The 21626-nt window shown below is 42.3% G+C and overlaps 1 protein-coding gene across 14 annotated transcripts in view; it reads right to left on the reverse strand.

Moving 5' to 3' along the window:
- Nucleotides 1-3342: 3342 nt before the first annotated feature.
- RBFOX2 (RNA binding fox-1 homolog 2) overlaps nucleotides 3343-21626 on the reverse strand; it is a 932501-nt gene continuing 914217 nt past the window's right edge. For all 14 annotated transcript variants that reach the window (XM_029590392.1, XM_029590393.1, XM_029590386.1 and 11 more), the window contains one exon: nucleotides 3343-9942. In XM_029590392.1, the coding sequence (XP_029446252.1) occupies nucleotides 9898-9942 (45 nt within the window). In that variant the 3' untranslated portion in view covers nucleotides 3343-9897. The remainder of the gene's footprint in view (nucleotides 9943-21626) is intronic.

The raw sequence follows: 21626 nt of genomic DNA on the forward strand, positions 1-21626 counted from the left end.
ATTTCCTTTGTATGTACATTTTGTATGATTTTTGGGACAAAGCGAGGGTATCCTGTACCTTAAAAAGTTGATGTGATAGAGAAAAACTGGGGTCATTTTTGGATTCAGATGTCAAAAGTTAGTCAAAAACAAGTGTCAGATCTAACAACGAAAATTGTGTTCCTCAGTGTTATATAATCTAGGCAAGTAATGTATGGAAGATAGAATAACTGTAAATGTAGAAAACCTGGCAGGGGGAACTTAGGCAGAGCTTGGGATGGAGTTGGGGGGGCAGAACTTGGTTGTTCCCACCACTACCCCTAGTTGAATTAACATAAGTTTTTTCATTTGGTCTGTATAGAGATGCACATTTTGAGGATAGATCCCTAATGGAATAAGATACATTTAAAAATCCATGTAATGATGTACATCTCCAGAGGAGATTGTGAATAATCTAATTTTTGGCAGATGACTTTGGATTGCGTTTGTTTTGGTTTTTCATGTTTTTCACCATTTTTAATGTTCAGTGTATTTTAAGCTTTTATGTTTTGTCAGGTTTTATGTTTGTCTGTTTTTACTTATATTTTGTTGTGAGCTGCTGAGAACAATGGATAATGCAGCATACAAATGCTTTAATAAATAAACTTGTGCGCAATAACGCCAACTATGAAGGCTTCAACTCAGGCTTTCATGAATGACACTTTCTCTCATGTTTCAAACTTATGTTAATTTGACCTCCTTTTGGAGGTCAAATTCAAGATCACCCTCTCCCCTCTTGTTCCCTACACAACAGGAGATAAGTGGAGGTTGCTGGATTAGATAGCAGTGTCTGTTCTGTAGGGGTGGCTCTATCATTAGGCAGGGTGAAGTGGCTGCCTCAAAAAGTTCCCTTCATAAACTCTCCTGCCCCTTCATCCTGGCCCAAAGTATTGCAGTTCTGATGATGGGTCCATGAGGTCTCCACCTCCTGCAGGTAAGAAGGAACTGTTGTGGCGCATTTGTGTGGATGTTGCTATGGGGTGTGGGAACCCGCTAGCAGGAATCACGATGACAATTTTGATGTGTTGTTTATGAGTTCCCATCCCTCGCAGACAAGAAGAAAACCGTGGTGGCACCAGAGATGTGCCCTTGGGGGTTCACATCTCCTGCAGGCAGGAAGAATAGTCCTGCAAGGAGAGACGAGATGAGACAGTGGTGGGAAGGGAGCACTGCTTACTCTTCACCCCTCGAACAGCTCAGCACCCCTTCCCTTTCCACCCCTCCCTTCTCACTGAGGAGGGAGTGGAAGGGAAAGGGAGCTAAGCAAAAGGGAGAAAGGGAAGGGGTTGTGAGTGAGGAGTGAGAGGGACAAAAAGGGGGAGTGAGAAAAGGGAAAAAGGTGAGAGGGAAGGGGTAAGGGGGATGGGAGTGAAAGATGTGGGGAGTGAAGGGGTAAAAGGGAGGGCAGGGCAGGGAAGGAGGGGGGAGTGAAAGGGAAGGAATATAATGAGGGTGGAAGAGGGAAATGAAAGGAAAAGGGTGATAAGCAGAGAGGGAGTAAATGGAAGAGAGTGCAGGACCAGTAGAAGCAGGCAGCTGCCTTGAGTGCCCCAGTTTTGGGGATGGCACAGCAGAGGAAGGACTGTGACAATTGTGGCTCCTTATTCTTGCTGCCTGCATGGGTGGGAAGGAGGTGTAATCACTGCAACTAGGAAGAGCATGAGCAGAGTAATAGTTGTCCCCATTGGCTGCATGAGCTGAAAGGGGAGGGTGCTGCAGCATTCCAGAGGGGTAGAAAAATGTTGTGAGTATGTGTGTTAATGAAAGAAAGGAAAATGTTTGTATGCAGCCCCACTCCTCCCATGACAATCTCAGAATGACTGGAAATCAAAAGCTCCCACATTAGGAGTGGAGAATTTTTTTTTAATCTTTGTTAGTTTTAATTATTGAGTGTTTTATGTGTCTGCTCTTTTTAAATCTTTTATTGGTTTGTGAACTTTTAAAAATTTACAAGTTTAATTATTGAATGTTCTATTCTCAGCTGTTTTGAAATATTAATTTCTTATGTTTTTATTATGATTGAGGTTTTATATTTCTTGATTGTATTGTTTGAGGAATGGTGAGGTTTCAGATTTTTCCATATTGCACTGTATATGGAGTCTTGCTATTGTGGTTCCATTTCAGTTTTTGTCTGCATGTTCTTTTTGTAATTTATAGTCTCTCTTATTCTGTGTTTGGTGAGGATCTCTCTGTGCTCTGCATGTGTGTCTGAGGTGTGGTAATCTGCTACTGTGTAGTTCATGTACGGGTCTAAAGCAGCCTGGCTTGTTCTGTTTTCATAATAAGAGCTATATTGGTGTTTTAGGGCCTGGTGTAATATTTGCAGTATTGCTTTTCATGGGTAGGGTTGTTACTGGTTAAGTGCTGGTAGGTAGTGCTGTTTTGATTTGGGAGTTTTACTATATTGTATTTTGTAATCCAGTTTTCTCATGGCTTTCTGAAGGCCAGGTTCACACCTAATGTACTTTAGAAAAGGCCTTATACCATGGGTTCCAAGTATCTTACTTTTTTTGTAGAGTTTTTTGGTTGGCACCATAATAGTGCATGTAAATATATCTGTTGTGATGTTTTGCCCCAGAAGACTAAATTTTCATGTAAAATCTGTTATTCTAGGTGCATAATTTTTAATTGTGTATAGGAAGGGCCAGTGGGTTGGCAATGAAGGAAAGGTTGTAAGATTCACCTGGGTGCCCACTACTCTTGCACCAGCCGGGACAGAGTGCTTTATACACACCCACACAATTTACCCTTCTCCCACTTCCCCAGGGGGCTATTAGGGAAAGGTGTGAGAAAAATGGTAGAGCTCTTGGGAGTGTGTCAAGGTTACCAGCTTTCCAACAACAGCTCTAGATTCTATTTGCCACACCTCTGGGAACTCTGAACCCCATTTCTCCCAGCATTTCAAATAGCTAAAAGGGCTAGACTCCAGGAGGGATTCCTCCTGCCTTCTTGCCGATTGGACCTGTGCTACACCTTAGGAAAGGGAGGCATCTTTTTCCTTGCCTTAGGCATAGTGCCTTGAGCCATCTATTTGTATGCTCCAGTTTCCACCCCATTTTCTTTCCTTCAGGCTGCCTGGATGGGAGGGGGGAGGGTTGGTACGGTTAAGTCTAAAAAGAAGTGGTTGAACTCCATTTTGAACCATTCCTTAAAAACAAACTTTGCACTCTATACATCCCTTTAAGAATCCAAAGGTTTGTTGTCATATCCACCCTCAGGCTATATTAGGAAGGAAACTAATCTTTGCTTAATAATTTCAATTCTTTTTTATTCTTTCCTGCTTCAATATTTTTCTATAACAGACACAAAGAAAGTGACACTGTAGATTTTTATTTATTTTTATTTAAAAACAGTGCTTTATTACCGTTTTGCAAGGGGGGAGTGGAGCCCGCTACTCCTTTTCCCCACCTTGCTTAGAGTTTATAAAAGCCGGGTAACATCCTCAATAATTTATACACATGAATAAGTAATACAAAAAAATATAATAAAGAATAAAAGCTAGAAATCTAACTACTCCGACCTTCACAATTCCAGCTACTCTATATAATGGTAACTACCCCAATGAATACTGAATGGTCTGATCACTACTACTATACAATAATATACTTAGCAATTCGAAGGGTGGGGAGGGGGCAGATTTTCATCACCCAGGTCTGGAGGAGCAGGGATAGAGGTTTCACACCATTTACCTCAATTTATCAACTGGAGGAGGACAGCATCTCTGGAAAGTAGCCCTAGACAAAAATCTACAAGAATTCTCCTCCTGAAGAGGACAAGGATGAAAAGATGAAGATGCCATCAAGATGAAATCTGTACCTTCTAGATGACAACAAACCTGGCTGTTTTAATCATTTTAAAAAACACTTTGCAAACAGAGAGATGTGTGTGTGTTTTGTAGGTAGCTGCCCTGCAACTTGGGTCATGTCTTCTCAGTTTACTTAGTAAAGTTACTTCTTTGGCCTTTTCATTTAGTGTTCAATGAAAACAATGCAAACATTTCAGGAAAAGCTATTTCCTGAATAGAAAATTATTAAATAGTTGTCATAAAATAAGATGGCCAGATTAATGTCAGTTTAGGATAGAACAATGTAAACTCAGCATTTCATTTTAAGTAAATAGGAAAGGCGTAGTAAAGCAACACTTCAGAATAGTTGACTGTAAAGATGCCTGTGTTGAACTATGTATGTTTATATTTCAATATTATACAGCACTACAAACCAACAGAAAACACAATTAGCTTTTAAATAAGGATTATTTTCTTATGTAACTTTGAAAATAGATGTTGGGTGACCATGAGAGCCCTCTGTGTACTGGGCTGTATCAGGAAGTATTTTATACATAGGAGGGCCCCTGAGAGAGTCCAACAGAAACTGTCTAGAAAGAACTTAGCCCCCAACTACTGGTAGCCTCAGATGTACAGAGAAAAATATTTTGACTAGTTATGTTTTAGATCTTGTTTAGTGCTCTAGAATAGTACTCAAGTCATTTTAACACAGCAGATCCAAAGCTGGCTATACTGAAGTGCTACACAAGTAATTTTAACTAGTAAACTGGAGGCACATGTCTTGGCAGGCACAATGACAACCTTAAGATTTCATTTTTATATGGGGAGCTTTTTTTCCTTACACACACACACACACACTACGTATTAAGCAAATGTTTGCTCATTTCCTTAGGTTAACCAGCTTATTTTTGCAAAAAAGATATTTTTGTTTAATTTTAAAACTGCCTGCCATTCATACTAGAAATACGTAAAATATAATAGATTGGGAACATATAGATAAAAAGAAAGAAAAGAAAAATGTGTTTTCAATTCTAAAAGCTTATCTCAGCTATTGTTATTTAATTTGAATATACAAGCCACAACAAAATATAATATGAAAGCACAACACCCGGCTTGGTGAAGATGGAAAAATTTACAAAGCAGGTCTTCAGATATCCCCTTCTTACCCCCTCCCGCAAAGCAAAACTGGAAGCTTGCACAATCATGAATGTTTGTACTGGTTGTAATTCTGTGCTTGTTGAACAATTTGTGATTTCAATATCTAGAGTTACTTTGGTATATGATTGAACTATGAGGAACCCTTAATAGTTCAAGGAGAGGGGTGAAGTGTGTTTAACTCTTATTAACCATTTCAACTTAAACCTCTGCCTGTCCTATCAGGGTGAACTGAGCTCAGATTGGTGAAAGATTAAGTCAAAGCAGTCAGTAAAAACTAAGTGGGATATCAACTTTGATTCTCTGCATTCTTACTGGCAAAAACCACAAAATGTTATCCAATGGTTATAGGTAATTAGGGACAGAATAAGGTGTTCTTAGTTTAATAATCAACTTCTCATTGAATGTTGAGATTTTTTGCCGTGCTTCTATCTAAAATAAGCAGAACTGTAAGTCCAAGCATAGAACAGAACAATATTCTTTAGATGGTGATGTACTAATTACTGCTGGGATTTTTACTGTTGTGCAATTATATACAGGAACAAAAACAGACATAGGCTAGCCTCTTGGCCTAATCAAAAAGTTGCTTTCAAAATAGTTCTACAGTTGCAAATCTTAGTTTGCTTTAAAGGCAAACTTATCCAAATGCAAATTTCATGTTTCACTGACTTCAAATGTGAATCAAGAGCAGCGATGTGATGTATAGTCAAAAAACTCACCTGATTTTGCCTTGTCATCACAGCCTCGAATGTGTTATGCTAATTTGAGGTGAGAAGGGAGAATCAGTATACTGCTCTGTGTTCTGACAGATACAGGATGAAATCTGATGTCACACTGTCACCCATATCTAGCCAGGGCTGAGGCTGATTAGGTATGACATGGGGATGATGGGGAGTAAGATACTATAATGCATATGAAACCTCCCAAGATATCTCAGAAACCCCAGCTGAAATTGATGTTCTCCCTGCCTCACTCTTGAGTCTTTCCTCTTTTTCAAAAGCTGCAACTAGAGATTCCTTTTAAAAGGCCTAACAGATGCATGACCACGGGAAGGGGTTGCCAGCATTTCATTTACCTCCTTGAACAGCATCAGCATAGATAAAGTAGTGTTTTATGCAACAACAAAGCAAGTCCTATCAGTGAATACATAACCCCAAAAAAAGAATCAACTTCTTCCAAAAGCATTAGAATGCCAATAAAACAAAAAAACCCCAAAAAACTGACAAAGAGAAATTTACATTAGAAGCCTGGCTGTTTGGAAACTTCTTTCCTATGTAAATAGATGTAAATATGAATGTGTTTGATGTTTTCTTTAACTTCTTCACCTTTCCTTGTGGTAAATCTAAGCCATGTCAGCTCCCTGGTCATTTCTGGAAATATGACAAGTTTTTTCAAAAACACTTGCCAAAACACCAATATAATGATTCATGTCAGCCATGTGTGCTTTTTCTCTGCAAGCATTTAGTCTTTTCTTGCATACTTTTTATTCAAAATCTGAAGATTTTGAGAGCATCCATATTTTCTCCCATCCTCTTTTTGTCATTTTACCTAAAATATTTATTTACAGAAACAAAGTCCTAATAGTAACAAACCAAGTTTTGGTTTGAAAAATATTAAAGTGGTCATTTTGGATGGCAGTATTGATAACTCTGTAGTGTCCCTTTATTATTCCTCTAGACAGTCAATAACTAAGTGAATTTGCTTAATTAAAATGACAAAGTTTCTGGGGCTGTCCTTTCCAAGCACATGGATAGACCAAGAGAGGGATATGGGTACTTGGATTGGTATATGTCCAGAGTTATCTAATGCAGAGCCACAAGTACTCCGCTTTTCCACATCACTGCTTGTTCTAACAGAACAGAGCATGAAAGGATTCCCATCAGAGTTCTGGTCAACCAACTGCACACAGACAAAGAAGGAAGCAAAGGAAACAAATGCTGATGGGTATCAATTAAGAAAGAGAAGTTTACTAAATAAAAAATATGTACATTTATTTTTTTATGCCTATGTTGGTGAAAGAGAGGCTGTAGCCCAGTGAAGGTAAACAGCCCTGTGTTGCTTGGTTTTACACAGATACAAACACATTTAGGGACTTGCGAGTTCGTATTCTGAGAACCCTTTTTGCCACTGGTTCAATTTCTTCTAGGTGTGCAAGAGGCATTGACTGAACTCAATGAATTGTAATGGAGTACTTACAAGACCCTATCTAATTTAAGAGCCGCAGGGAGTCTGAAAACTCATGAAGAACTCTTCCAAATGAGAGCTTATATGTAGGTACATTATTTGTACCTATACCTCTTGCGAGAGTTCTCAGACCTAGAGAGTAGTGTTTCAGAAACTTTTACCAGATAGCTGGTACATTGCATGGACTTGCAGATGATAAAAATGTTGAAGTGATACCAGCTAAACTTGAAGGGTAAGTACCTATTTGTAAAAAGAAAGGACATAGTTGAATGCCTTTCATTTCATGACTTGTTAAACTGGAAGCTGCTTTCACTTATTTTAGGAAACACTGACAATTTCCCAGGGCTGCTGCTACTTACAGATAAGCAAAGTCTCATGTAAGCTTTTCATAGCATCTCTGCCCAGCATCTTGGGCTGCAAGGTGGTGCTCTCAGGCCTGGAGAGAAAATGGCTGCTTCTGAAGGGGCAGCTCCTATCAGTCCACTAATGATGTGGAGGGAGGACCCTTCAGTCCTGAGTTCTTGAGTTGCCTGGCAAGACCTTCGAGGGCACATGGGGTAAGATTTAAAAACAAACAAAACAAAAACCCTGGAAGTCTCAGGCTATAAGAACTTGTGAAAAATTTTCCAAGTCCCGGTATCATTTGCAAGCCCTCATTTTCGATCTTTGACCACAAGGGATTCTGGGAGAATTTTCTATACTGTAACTGGGGGTATGGATTTTATTGATTGCCTTTATTTGAAAATACAAGTTCAGTCTAACGAAAGTAACCAGATTACTAAAGACACAATAGGCCCACATTATTTTCCTTATTTTAAAGGAAATGGTATCACAGGGAAAAAAGACTATTTAGTAATGTCCTGTTTCTAAAGAGAATGAAACATCAAGAGCACTTAAAGCCAGAGAAGAAAGCTGAAACACTACCAGTGAAAGGGTTAATCAGACTATAAAGAACTACACTGATACAAAGACAGCATGTGATTTTAGAATCTGTGTTAATTTGTTCTGCTGCCTCATACTTTGAGGTTCAGTTAAGAAGCAAATTATAAAAGTTAAAAACAGTTCTACATACCAAAACTGGATTCTATGTAATTATTGAAATTCTGCTCCCAGAATTTTTTTTAAAATCAGTTAAGCATCTCTGATTTGCTTTCTTCCAACCTAATTTGTACATGGCCTGCTCTACACTGTGCCAAAAAAATATGTTCATTTGCAAACATCTTGAGATTGAAATGGTCTTAAGAATACTGCCCAGATCAATCTCTTACACATCTGTTTACAGTAGACATGACGATGATATTAAACATGTCTCTGTTTTATTTTAGAATAGTTTCATAAGTAGGGGACCATTTAAGAACTACAAAAAGAATAAAGTATAGATGGAGAGCCACCATTTTCAGATTTGCTTCTCTCCAGAAAATGCAGCAAAATTCTGCTTAGTAAAAAAAAAAAAAAAAAAGGAAAAAGCAAAATGCCATCTGTCATTGACTCTCTTGGGGACAACAGTTTTCTGCTTTGACATCAATGGAAGGCCACATTTTATACACACATTTATTTATGGTTCAAGAAATAAATATAAACTTGAAGTGAAGAGGATGAAGAGTTAAAGGGCACCTGCCCATGAATTCTGGGAGCATAATGGTACACTTAAAGACAGAAGGTCCATGTACTGTTAAAGTGGGACAAAGCCTAGAATTTCCAAGGGGGTCTAAACAGAGACCAAATCTAACAGCCATTAGACCTTCTGCCATATCCGAAGTTTTTTTGCCTTTCACATCTTTATATTTGGTTACAATATTTTAAAGGATCCTCCTCTCAACCCCAAAGGATTCCCATGCTCCCAAGTATTGTACCACATTATTAAAGATTTTGGTTTACAGTTTTTATTTTAGTTTTCCTGAGAATTTCATTGTTATAACAAAAAAAAATTAGTGAAAAATGACTTTTGATTTTTCTCCTGTGTGTTACAACAAAGTCATTTTTCCACTGATTCTTTTTGTTATAACATTGAAATTCCCAGGAAAAATAAAATGAAAACTCAAACAAAAGTCCCTACAAAACATGCACATACCCAATGGAGAAGGGAATATCATGGGTAGAACGGTCAACCTTCAAAATGTAACAGAAATAATTTTAAATTCTCAACAGAATCCCTTTCAGGAATATTTAAACAGCTTGTTGAATTTTACAAGGATCCCAGAGATCCCAACTGCATTAAATTCTCAGTGAGTATGGAAAGATTTCATATTTCAAATGGGCACGATTCCTTGCACCCCTTCCTACCCTGGTAATGTAGCTCTTGTGCTTACATGAGCTGCTATAAATGTCATGATCTGTGTTCCTAAAAATTGTTACTTTTTGCCAATTTTGTTTTGTCATCATCTCTTCCATGATCTGCATAACAAACTAAGCAAGTACATATTATATATACATGGAAAAAAAAAAGACTGCACTTTTTTCTTTTACCACAGTTTAAAAAACCCCACAAAACAAAACTCAAGAAAAAAAACTCACAATCTTTGGAACAAAAAAAATCAAGGCAGAAATTTAAAGGCAAAAAAAATATTTAAAGGACACAGTGAGGTATAAAAAAGTATTCTTATTTTCTGCTGTTATTTTTTTCTGTTGTAATTCCTCTTCGACTTTGCTATAGAGTTCCTTTACTAGTAGGTATTGCAATAGCCAGGCCTCGGGAACCAGGGGGGCTTGTCCCACTGCATGGAGAAGTTTGGGAGTGGGGTAGATTTCACGTCACTTTAGTAAGGAGCAAATCGGCTGTAACCGCCTCGGTATAAACTTGCCTGCAGTGGGGAAAAACGATGAGATTAGTCTAAGAAAATTTATATAAAGAAAAAAAACCAACCAGATGATTTAAGGGATCATGTATAGCAAATGTACATCCCCCTTGAAAATTTCCCCATTTTGTTATGTCAATGTGTCATAATTGCATGCATTTAATGGAGAAATTACTTACCTGATAATTTTGTTTTCCTTAGTATAGATAGATGGTCTCAGGACCAATGGGTATAGTGTGCTCCTGATAGCAGTTGGAGACTGAGTCAGATTTCAATCTGACGTCAGCCCTACTACATATATCTGTGCAGGAAGCTCTGCTCTTCAGTATTCTCCTCAAAAAGCAATTGTGGATATATGTGTGTTTGGATAACTTGATTAACCTGGTTAACTTGATTAACTTGAACTAGTTGACGTGAATTGTAGCTGGAGACCGCCAGTGTCAACAACCGAGAAACGCCGACACCCGGTAACTATGGGTGTCTTAACTAGGGGTAAGTCTGGCATACTTGCTTGTCTTGCTCTCGGGGATTGTCACCAGAGGTTTCCATATTTTGAGGCAGCCGTGGGCAGGATACTGAGTCCATCTCTCAACACTAAGGAAAACGAAATTATTAGGTAAATAATTTCTCCATTTCCTAGTGTGTAGCAGATGGACTCAGGACCAATGGGATGTACAAAAGCTACTTCCAAACCGGGTGGAAGGCTGCCTGTGGCCCACTTAGTACTGCCCTTGCGAATGCTGTGTCCTCCCTGGCCTGAACATCCAGGCGGTAGAGCCTCGAGAAGGTGTGAATGGAGGACTACTTTGCCTCTCCTCACCTCTTGGAGGGGGAGTGGCAAGGGGATTTTACAAATTTGTCTGGAGGGATGCTGTGGAAGTCCAGATAGTATCCCTCTCGAATGATAGTTAGGACCCACTTGTCAGACATTATCTCAACCCATCTTTGGTAGAATAGGGCCAAGCAGCCTGCCCCCTATGGCTTCTTCCTGTGGATGGGTCTGTTGATTCTAATTGTGGGGGGTGCGGCTGGGACCTGGACCTGAGCCAGCTCCCTCTTGTTGTGTTGTTCCGAAAGGACTGGCCCCTGCCTGCAGGGTGAGGTGTTTGGTATGTATTCTTGTATGGTCTAAAACACTGTGATCCTCTGCCCTTGGATGTTCGGGGAGAAGGACGGTGACTTCTTTTTTCTTGTCCTCCGGTAGCCGAGGTACTGGGGATTTGCCTCATTTGTCGACTAACTTCTCCAGTTCGCTTCCGAACAGGAGGGCTCCTTTAAAAGGCATTCTCGTGAGTTTCGTCTTGGAGGTCGCATCGGCTGATCAGCTTCGGAGCCAGAGTTGCCTTCTGGCTGCCTCAATGGATGAGACGCCCCTGGCTGAGGTGCGCACCAGGTCAAAAGTCGCACCCGTGAGGAAGGATATCGCTGGTTCTAATGTTTCGACGGGCGTCGTAGCATTCCTGGCAAGTGATAAGCACGCAAGTGTCACCATGGCACAGCAGGCAGCGATCTGTAGTGACATACTGCCACATCAAATTACTGTTTAAGGATGGATTCCTGACGTCTGTCCTGGGCATCCTTGAATGCTGCTCCTCCTCCGACTGGAACGGTAGTGCGCTTTGTGTCAGCGCAGACCATGGCGTCCACTTTGGGAAACACCAGGAGTTCTTTGGCTGAGGGATCCAGTGGGTATAGGGCTTCTAGGGCCAGTCCTCCTATGAAACTGGCCTCCGGAGCATTCCATTCCAGGTCGATCAGTTGTTGTACGGCTTGTAGCAACGGGAAATGGCGTGAGGCCTGACGGAGCCCGACCAGAAGAGGGTTTGCCTTTGGTTCCGCTGTGGTGCTTGTGCTGGGATGGCCAGTTTCCTTCAGGCTCAGAGACACGAGGTCTGGTATCTCGTCTTTGGAGAAGAACCGCATCATGGTTCGGTATGGTTCTGTTCCTGGAGGGATTTCCCCTTCCTCCAGGAAGTCTTGATCTTCCTCCGAGGTGTCCGTGTCCCCTAAGGTGAGGCTTTTTTCCGGGGCGGGGGGGGGGGGGGGGGGTGTGCACATCTCTGGGAGGCCAAGAGGGACCTGTAAGTTTAGGTCCTCTGTTGGAGGCTGTGGCTGTGTCCCTGGTAACACCAATTGCGCCTGGGCGAAGGTTTGCAGGCCTTTAAAGAATTCCATCCTGGATACATATTGAACCCAGTGGCGTTCCCCAAGGGTCCCATCTGAGGAGGGGCTGAGCTGGGGATAGAGAGGATCCGGGGTACTATCGGTGGAGCCGGACCCCTGTAACTGGCAGAGGGGGTCCTTGTCCCGGGTTCTCCCAGGGCCGCCTCACACTGTAGGCACAGGGCAGAATCCTCCTCGTGTTGCGCAGCTCTTAGGTGGCAGGCTGGGCAGAGGACTTGTGCTTTGGCTTTCTTGGCTGGTGGTGCCATGGTTTGGACGCGTAGGGTCATTCAATACTGGTCTGCGCGTTTATATGCGCGCACCGGGCAGCTTAGATATGCACTCCGGGGGCATTGAAGATGTGCGTGCAAACTGGGAAGATATGCGTGCAGGCTGCTATGTGCGCTGCTGTGCGCACAGGCTTAACTTGTGCGCCCGGCGCCATTGGGCGTGCCGTTATGCGTCCGACACAGATGCACGTGCCACTGTGCGCACAAGTAGGTTATGTGCCCGGCTTGACGCTGTGCGCCGTTCAGTTAAGCAGACAAGTACGGCGATCGAGGGGGGAAAATGGCGCAGACGACCACAATGTGCAAGATGGCGACCCTCCCTGGAGGGTCTCCAGGTGGGAGGACCGTCGTACTGGATCGGGTCTAGCCCGTATGGGGCTGATCAACCCGATAGGACAGACGCTGACGGTGATCTGTGCGGCTATCCGAGCCTCGGAGACCGAAGACTTTAAGAAGGTTTTCTACCTTACCTTTGTCTCGGCGTTTACCAGTCTCGGGCTGGGCGGTCTCTGGCTGCTGGGGAGAGGGAAGGTACCTTCATCAACCGCGCTCGGTATTGCACCCGTGCTTCTCAGTCACTCCCATTCCTGGGGGCTAAGCCAACGCCGGGAAACCGGCTACCAGGCCGAGGCTTACCTCTGAGGAATCTCGGAAATCACTCAGGAATTCTCGACTGGGGGAGGGATCCTTAGGTATCACCGCAGGAGAGCGGGGCTCGTCTGTAGAGGTAAGATGATTTCTTCTTTGTTTTGGAATTTTCTTCTTTTGGTTTGGATTTTCTAACACTGCAAGTATGTGTATAGTCCCGAACTGCTAAGGATACTGAGAAATACTGAAGAGCAGAGCTTCCTGCAAGGGTATATGTAGTGCTGACGTCAGATTGAAATCTGACTCCGTCTCCAACTGCTATCAGGAGCACACTATACCCATCTGGTCCTGAGTCCATCTGCCTACATGCTAGGAAAATGAGTTTTTTCCCCACTAATCAGCACACCATACTCCACATCTTTCAGGGCAAAGATGTTTTATTGTGGGATTAAAGCATATATGTCCTCTAAGAAACAAAACTGAAATCCAACAAATGGATAAGTCTCCACCCCTCCCCTACCTAAATCAATAATAGGTAGAAGCAGCTTTGGCACAAATTACGGCTGTGAGTTTGTTGGAATAGGTCTCCACCATCTTTACAAAGCCAAATTTGTCAATATTAGACCATTCTTTTTAACAAAGCTGTTCCAGCTTTGTCAGGTTCCCTAGGGAGAGTTGGTCAGCAATCTTCAAGTCAAGCCACAAATTTTTGATTGGATTGAGATTGGGTCTCTGATTGGGCCAGTCCAGAACATTTACCTTTTTATTCCTTAGCCACTGTAGTGTAGCTTTGGCTGTGTGTTTCAAATCATTGCCATGCTGAAGGTGAACTTCCAATTTTCTTGGAGAAGACAGTAGGTTTTCCTCAAGGACTTTTCTGTAATTATCTTCATTCATAGTCCCTTCTTTCCCAAGAAGTACCCCAAGTCCCTGCCAATGAGACACTTCCCTATACTATGATGTAGCCACCACCATGATTCATAGTAGGGATGGTGTTCTCTGGGCGATGTGCTGTGTTGGGTCTGTACCAAACAGCACTTTGCATTCAGTCCAAAAAGTTATTTTAGTTTCATCACACCACTACATTTTTTTTTAACCACATAGCTACAGTATCCCCTTAATGTTCCTTTGCATATTCAAATGGGATATAAGGTGGTCTTTCTTGAGCAATGTTTCCTTCTTGCCACCCAATCATACAGGCCAGATTTGTGGAGTGCTTAGAATATTATCATATGCATGCTTTGACCAATTTTGGCCCTGAAAGTCTGTAGTTCTTTCAATGTTGCCATTGGCTTCTTGGTTGCCTCACTGATGAGCTTCCTCCTTCCTCAGTCATCCAATTTAGAGGGACTGTCTGATCTAGGCAGGGTCTTCTGGTGCCATTCACTTTCCACTTCTTAATAATCATCTTGACCATGCTTCAAGAGATACTCAAATACTTTCTGCAATTCTTTTATATAGATCTATGCCTTTCCACAACCTTGTCCAGGAGTTCTTTTGATAGTTCCTTGGTGCTAGGGTCTTACTTTGAAATGCACTTACTCAGCAAAGAGAAACAACAGGAACTGCCTGAATACATCCTGTCATCATGTGAATCAATACAATTTAATATAGGTGGGACCAGTTCAGTTAGTATGAGCTTTTGAAGGCAATTAGAATTCCCACAGAAGTACAAAAGGGAAGGGGGCCCATGGGGAACAACACTTACCCAACAAACTATTCCGTTTTATTTCTATTTGATTTTCTAAGGAGTTCTGGAATATATTTTTCACTTGGCAGTTGTGGTGTAGGATGTGTGAATATATGGAACTCTGATTTAATGCATTTTAAGCTATAAGGCAACAAAAAGTGAACATTTTTTAAGAGGGTGTAGAATTTTGTAGCCACTATCCCTACTAATTTTGCTAATAAGCACATGAAAATATATTTATTTAAAGTAACACAAATCTTCCACTAAGTTCCCCCTTTTAACACAGAAACACAAAAATACAGACAGCAGATAAGACCAATCGATTCTGCCCAATTTACTTCCTGGAACAATGTCATAGACTCAAATTGATCTCTGGCTTTCCTCTCACTGCTTCACAGCTAAGACTCCTTTGGGCTTATCCTATGTTTTCTTGAATTTGGTTACTGTTTTGCCCATTGGAGGCCATTCCATGCATCCATCACTCTCTGTCAAGAAATATTTCCTTTTATTTTTTCCAGACAAGAAGTTTTTTCTCTTGCTCATTTCCAGGTCAGTAAGAACTGGCTTCTCCTGGGATATGCACCATAAACCTTCATTAACAACAAACCAGGATTTTTCCCTCTATTTTATAACCTCTCCACCCATGTTCAGGGCCACAAACCATTTATTTAACACTTTTCTATACCGACCTTCATGGTAGAGACCATATCAGGTCGGTTCACATCGAATAGGGGAACTGAACCAAGAACAGTAACCAAAACAAAAGGTTGAACGTGAAAAAGCAAAGTTACATTTAACAGGGAAATTAAACTTGGAGGCATAGACTGCTGGAAGGAAGGAAAGGCTAGAGATAGCGGAGAAATTATTAGTATAAACAGAGCAGTCAGGAGGCTCTTATTCTGGGCTTAGGGGTAATATGGAAATCCATTGCTCCTAAAGGAAGTTCTGTCGACTATTGTGTGTCATGGGTATCTGAGAAGGCTTGGCGGAAAAGCCAGGTCTTAAGTTTTTTCTTGAATGTTGGTAGGCAGGGTTCCATTCTGAGGTCAGCTGGGATGTTGTTCCAGATAGTTGGGCCTGCTGTTGAAAAGGATCGGTCTTTAGTTGAGATGAGGCGTGTGGCTTTTGTAGGTGGGGTCTATAGGGTTCCATGTGGCTCCTTGAGCCTGGCCAGCAGAAAGTTCCCATTGAATGATAACCAGGACTCTCCTCTGCCTCAAGGGTTCTGATCACTGCCCTCTGCAGCATCCCAATCTGGCCCAGGGAGCAGAACTGGGCCCCAAAATAAACATTAGGCTTTCACAAGAAACATTTTCTATTATTACTTCTGAGACTTGCTCCTTTGAGTCTCATTTCATGACCTTTTGTTTAGAACTTCCTTTCCACTGAAAAATGTTCCCTGCTTGGGCATTATTTAAACTTATGAGTTATTTTGTATGATGTTTTGTACAGTAAATAAAAACAAAGAATAAACAGTACTAGTAAGAGATAAAAGTTGCTCACTTATAACAGATGTTCTTAGATAGCAGGACAAATCAGCCACACAAGTAGGATTATGTCATCTGATGGTGTTGACACAGACATCGCTCTCTCAAAGTCTTTCTGAGCATGCGTGGGAGTTTCACTAGCTGCGCTTCAACTCTAAGGGGAGCAGGGTGGGATTCTGTGACTGATTTGTCCAGCTGTCTATGGAAAATACTTATTATGGGTAAACAATGTTGCTTTCTCCAAGGACAAGGAGAACAAATTCAGCCATGCAAGGGGGGATTCTCAAGCTGAGAGTTGCATGAATAGATCTGATTTTCCTTGTGAGGAATATGCAACCCAGATGAATAGCGGAAGGTGGGACAATTGAAGCTATTATTTCAAGAGATTTTTAATATTGTTTGGCCAAAGGTACTGTCTGTGAGAGAGCTTTCTTAGATAATAATTCTTCACACAAAAATGTGAATGGAAGATCAGGTAGCTGCTTTACAGATGTCTTGGATAATGCATAGAAGTTGCAGTTGCTTAAACTTGATGAATTTCGACATTATTGGGGAGATCTAAACCTGTATTTTTATAATAGTGATACAGTCAGATAGTCAAGTTGAAAGCATTGGTTTCCCAACTGGAAATCCTTGTTTGTTTGCATCATGAGGGATAAACAATTGAGAAGACTTCCTGTAAGGTTTTATCCTAAGTAAAAAAGTAGCACTCTTCTACAGCCTAAGATGTGGTGTGCTTGTTCCACTTTGTTAAAGTGAGGTCTGGGAAATAATGAAAAGACCTTAGAGCGATTCAAATGGAATTTAATGTATTTTTGGGAGAAACTTAGGATGAATTTTAGTACCGCTCTATTCTTATCAATTTGTGTGTATAGAGCACTACTAATGGAGCATGGAGTTCGCTCATTCTACGAGTTGATGTTACTGGTAATAAAAAGACAATTTTCCAAATGAGAAATTTGATATTATTAGATGCCATAGGTTCAAATGGAGAACATCAATTTTTAAAGAACCAAGTTGAGATCATATTGTGTTGGCAAATCTTTTATAGGAGGATGAAGATAAAAGAGGCCTTTAATAAAAGATGAAGATAAGAGAGGCCTTCATCCCCCAGCGAAGCCGACCCAACCGCCCCAGAGGCCTACCGTCACTGGATCCTCTACGCCGATACGGCCCTTCAGACACACGCTCCACCTCCTGACGGCTCCCTTCCCCCATGCTGCCTCAGCCAATCGGCGAACATGACCAGCGGTGACCTCACCCACGCCGATGCCTGAGGCCTATAAAGCACCACGGCTTCCGACTGAGACCCTCTTCGGACAAGACGACCTCTTCGCTCCGCAGCCGGTGCCCCACGATCGGGGTAAGGACCTTCATCCCCCCGTGACGCCGACCCGACTGCCCCAGAGGCCTACTGTCGCTGGATCCTCTATGCCGAGACGGCCCTTCAGACACACGCGCCGCCTCCTGCCGGCTCCCTTCCTCCACGCTGCCTCAGCCAATCGGCGAACACGACCGGCGGTGACCTCACCCACACAGACGCCTACAAAGCACCGCGTCTCCTGGCTGGTGCCACGTGCTGGGTGTCGCACGCCAAAGGAGCACAAACAAGGAGCTTGCCTCTTGTGGCGCCCCTTTTTGCAGCCCCCTTGGGCGCCCCCGTCCCAACCCCCCCGCCACTTCACACTCAGCTCTTAAGACCAGCTCCCAACTCTCCTCCTCCTCATCCCACGCTCTCCCTCAGAGCTCCGCCCCACTCCACGCCTTTCCCCCCACCGTCAATCCTACCTCTTCTCTAGCTAACTTCATCCTCAAACCCCTGTCAATTCTCCTTCGAACTACTATAATCCCGAACACTATCCCGCAACGTTTTTCTATCGTTCCCATCAGTCATGCACACCTTACCTATTCCTACGATCAAGCACCCCACTCCTCTTCATAAAAACCCACAACTACCATACCCCCCCACAGATCACTAATACCCATCATGGTTTCCCCACTCACCCAATTCCTTGGCCTCACTACCCTTTCTCTCCTACTCTTCAACGCCCAAATCCCTTACAAAAAAAGACTCCTATCCTCAATGACCTCCTAATCGATAGCCAATCTGATATATGTGCCATAACCGAAACTTGCTCAAGCCCACTGACATTGTCCTCCTGAACCAACTTCCCACTCAATCCTATGACATTGTCTCTCTACCCAGACACAAAAAGAGAGGCGGAGGTCTTCTCCTAGCCTCCAAAAAGGAACTTGGATTAATCTCTCAGCCCATACACACACCTCAGAAATTCGAAATCGGTCTCTTTAAATCACCCTCACTGCAAGTTTGCCTCATCTATACCCCCCCTGGCCTACTGGAAAATAATCCCTCACCCCTCATTGAATTAGCAGCCGAGAATTTAAACTTTGACTACCCAACCATCATCCTTAGAGATTTCAACCTCCATGTTGATAACTCCCCCCATCCCCTAATTGTGAAGCCTTTCTCTCCTCCGTCAATGCCTTGGGCTTTGACCAGATAATTAACTCACCTACTCACAAGGCCGGTCACACCCTTGATTTAATTTTGACGAACACTCCTCTCCCCACAGCCAACCCCCCCTCCTGCACCCCGGTCCCCTGGTCAGATCACTCCCTCATAAATGCCAACTTCACTATAAAAAAACCATTCCATCCCGCCCCCCCACACACAAAATACAATACTCTTTCGAAAACCCTGCAACCAGGAAGATCTAATTCTTGCCCTCACAGAGACGATTGATAACCTAGACCTGACCAGCCCGGATGCTGCCCAAGCCTCCTGGAACAATATCACCAATAACATCTGCCCTGTAAAGTCCCTCGAGCTAAACCGGAATTCAAAAAAAACCTTGGTTCACCGGGGAACTAAAAAAAAACTCAAACAGGATTTAAGATCAAAGGAAAAGAAATGGCACAAAAACCCATCCGCCCCCTTGCAAGCCGCTTACAAATCAGCTCTCCACATCTATAGAACATCCATACAAAAAACAAAAAGACTACCACCTGCAAAAAATCCATAAGTTTCAATACAATGCAAAAGCCCTTTTCACATTAGTCTCTGAACTCACAAAAACAGCCCCCCCCCCCCCCAATCCCTGATAACGAAGCTAAAAGCAAATGTGAGGAATTAGCACTCTTCTTTCAGGACAAAATTACCAAGCTTCTCCTTAGATTCTAGTCCCCAGCCTCGCACCTCCACACCACCAACTCTTACCTACCATCCATTCCTGAATACCCCCTAGAGTCCTTCGAAACTACCACCCCATCTGAAATCAAATCCATCCTTAAAAAAATGAAACCAGCCTCCCACCCCTCCAAACCATCCCCACAAAATCCTTACTAACCATCCCTAACATCATTTCCCTCCCCCTAGCTAATATCATCAATTGCTCGCTCACTCAAGGACACGTTCCAGACACACTGAAACAAACGTCCCTCAAACCCATTCTTAAGAAATCTAATCTTGACCCCTTGAACCTATCTAATTTCAGGCCAATCTCTAACCTCCCTTTTGCAGCAAAACTCATGGAAAGGGTGGTGAACCTCCAACTCACGGATCACCTGGAAAAGAACAATCTGCTATTCCTGTCCCAATTCAACTTTTGGAAATTTTTCATTAACGAAACTCTACTTATCTCTCTCACAGACACCCTCCTCTTAGGTTTAGACAAGGGCCAATTTTTCATCCTTGCTCTTCTTGACATCTCATCAGCTTTCGACACTATCAACCATAATATCTTACTAGACAGACTCTCAGAAATTGGCATCAAAGGAACAGCCCTGAATTGGTTTAAATCTTACCTCCACAATAGAAGCTACAAGGTTAATATTGGCAGCAAAGAATCTAACCCCATAAACCTCACACGTGGAGTCCCCCAAGGCTCTTCACTCTCCCCCATCTATTCAATATCTACCTCCTTCCCCTCTGTAAACTCCTCGCTGACTTAGGCATTACTCATTACATATACGCAGATGATGTCCAAATAGTCATCCCTGTAACAGAATCACTCCCCAAATCCCTTAAGATCTGGGTTAACTGCCTTTCCTCAATTAATCATCTCCTCACCAGCCTCAACCTCGCCCTCAACACAACCAAAACAGAACTCCTCTTCATCTCTCCAGACCATCACAACGGTCCTCACCCTGACTCTCCAGTAGCTAAGGTCCAACATATCAGAGACCTAGGAGTCACACTAGATAATCACCTAAACTTAAGAAAATGTATAAATGCTACCACGAAAGAATGTTTCCACAAACTACACATTCTAAAAAAACTAAGACCACTTCTCCATCCCTATGACTTTCGCTCAGTCCTCCAGGCTTTACTTTTTACCAAAATTGACTATTGCAACACCCTCCTCCTAGGCCTTCCCGCTATCGTGATTAAGCCGCTCCAAATGCTCCAGAACGCGGCGGCCAGAATCCTCACCAACTCCCGTAGAAGAGATCACATTACCCCCATACTCATGGACCTCCACTGGCTCCCTATACGCTTTAGAATCCTTCACAAGTCCCTTTCTATCATCCATAAATCCCAGCATAACCCTGACATCCATTGGCTGAATAACTCCCTGCAATACCACACATCAAACAGACCTACGATATCGGCATACAAAGGAACCCTCTGCATTCCTCCCCCCAAACTCATCCATCACATAGCCACGAGAGAACGGGCCCTTTCCATCGCTGGACCATTTGGAACTCTATGCCCACTCACCTGCGTCAAGAACATTGTATCGAAACCTTTAAAAAAAAACAAACCTTAAAACCTGGCTCTTCTCACAAGCCTTTACCTAAGCTCGCAGCCCCTAGATCTCCACCCCCTACCCACTGCTCCTTCTATGGATACGACTATATACCAGTCACCGCTCTATGATATATATTGTACATATTGTAAATAATGGCCATATATATATATATATTTCTTATACAATTTCAAATAATTGCCATATATTGTTATATTTCTTATACAATTGTAACTTTTGGCTACCATATCTTTCCTGGTACCTGACGCTGCTTCTCCAGCCTTTCTCCCAGTTCAGCTCCCTTATGTTATATGTAACTTTGCTTTTCCTTAATTAATGGTTTCCCCTGTTCTATGTAAACCGATGTGATATTTTCCTTGAATGTCAGCATAGAAAAGTTTTAAATAAATAAATAAATAATAAATCTTTATGCCGGTAGAAGGTAACACTGGAAAGCCTTTGGAAAAATGATATGCTGCAATAGCACTCAGATGCATTCTGGCCGAAATTAATTTTAATCCAAATTTGGAAAGATGAAGAAGGTATTGTAATAATGTGGAAGTTTTGCATTAAAAAGGGTTTTGAGATTTACACCAAATAGAGAATCTTTTCCATTTAAAGTTGTAGAAACATCTTGTAGATGGTCTTGCTGCCAGTAATACTGCTTTTACCTCTGAGGACTTAACAGTCCACACTCAAAATC

This window comes from Rhinatrema bivittatum, chromosome 2 (assembly GCF_901001135.1).
Source record: "Rhinatrema bivittatum chromosome 2, aRhiBiv1.1, whole genome shotgun sequence".
Lineage (NCBI taxonomy): Eukaryota > Metazoa > Chordata > Amphibia > Gymnophiona > Rhinatrematidae > Rhinatrema > Rhinatrema bivittatum.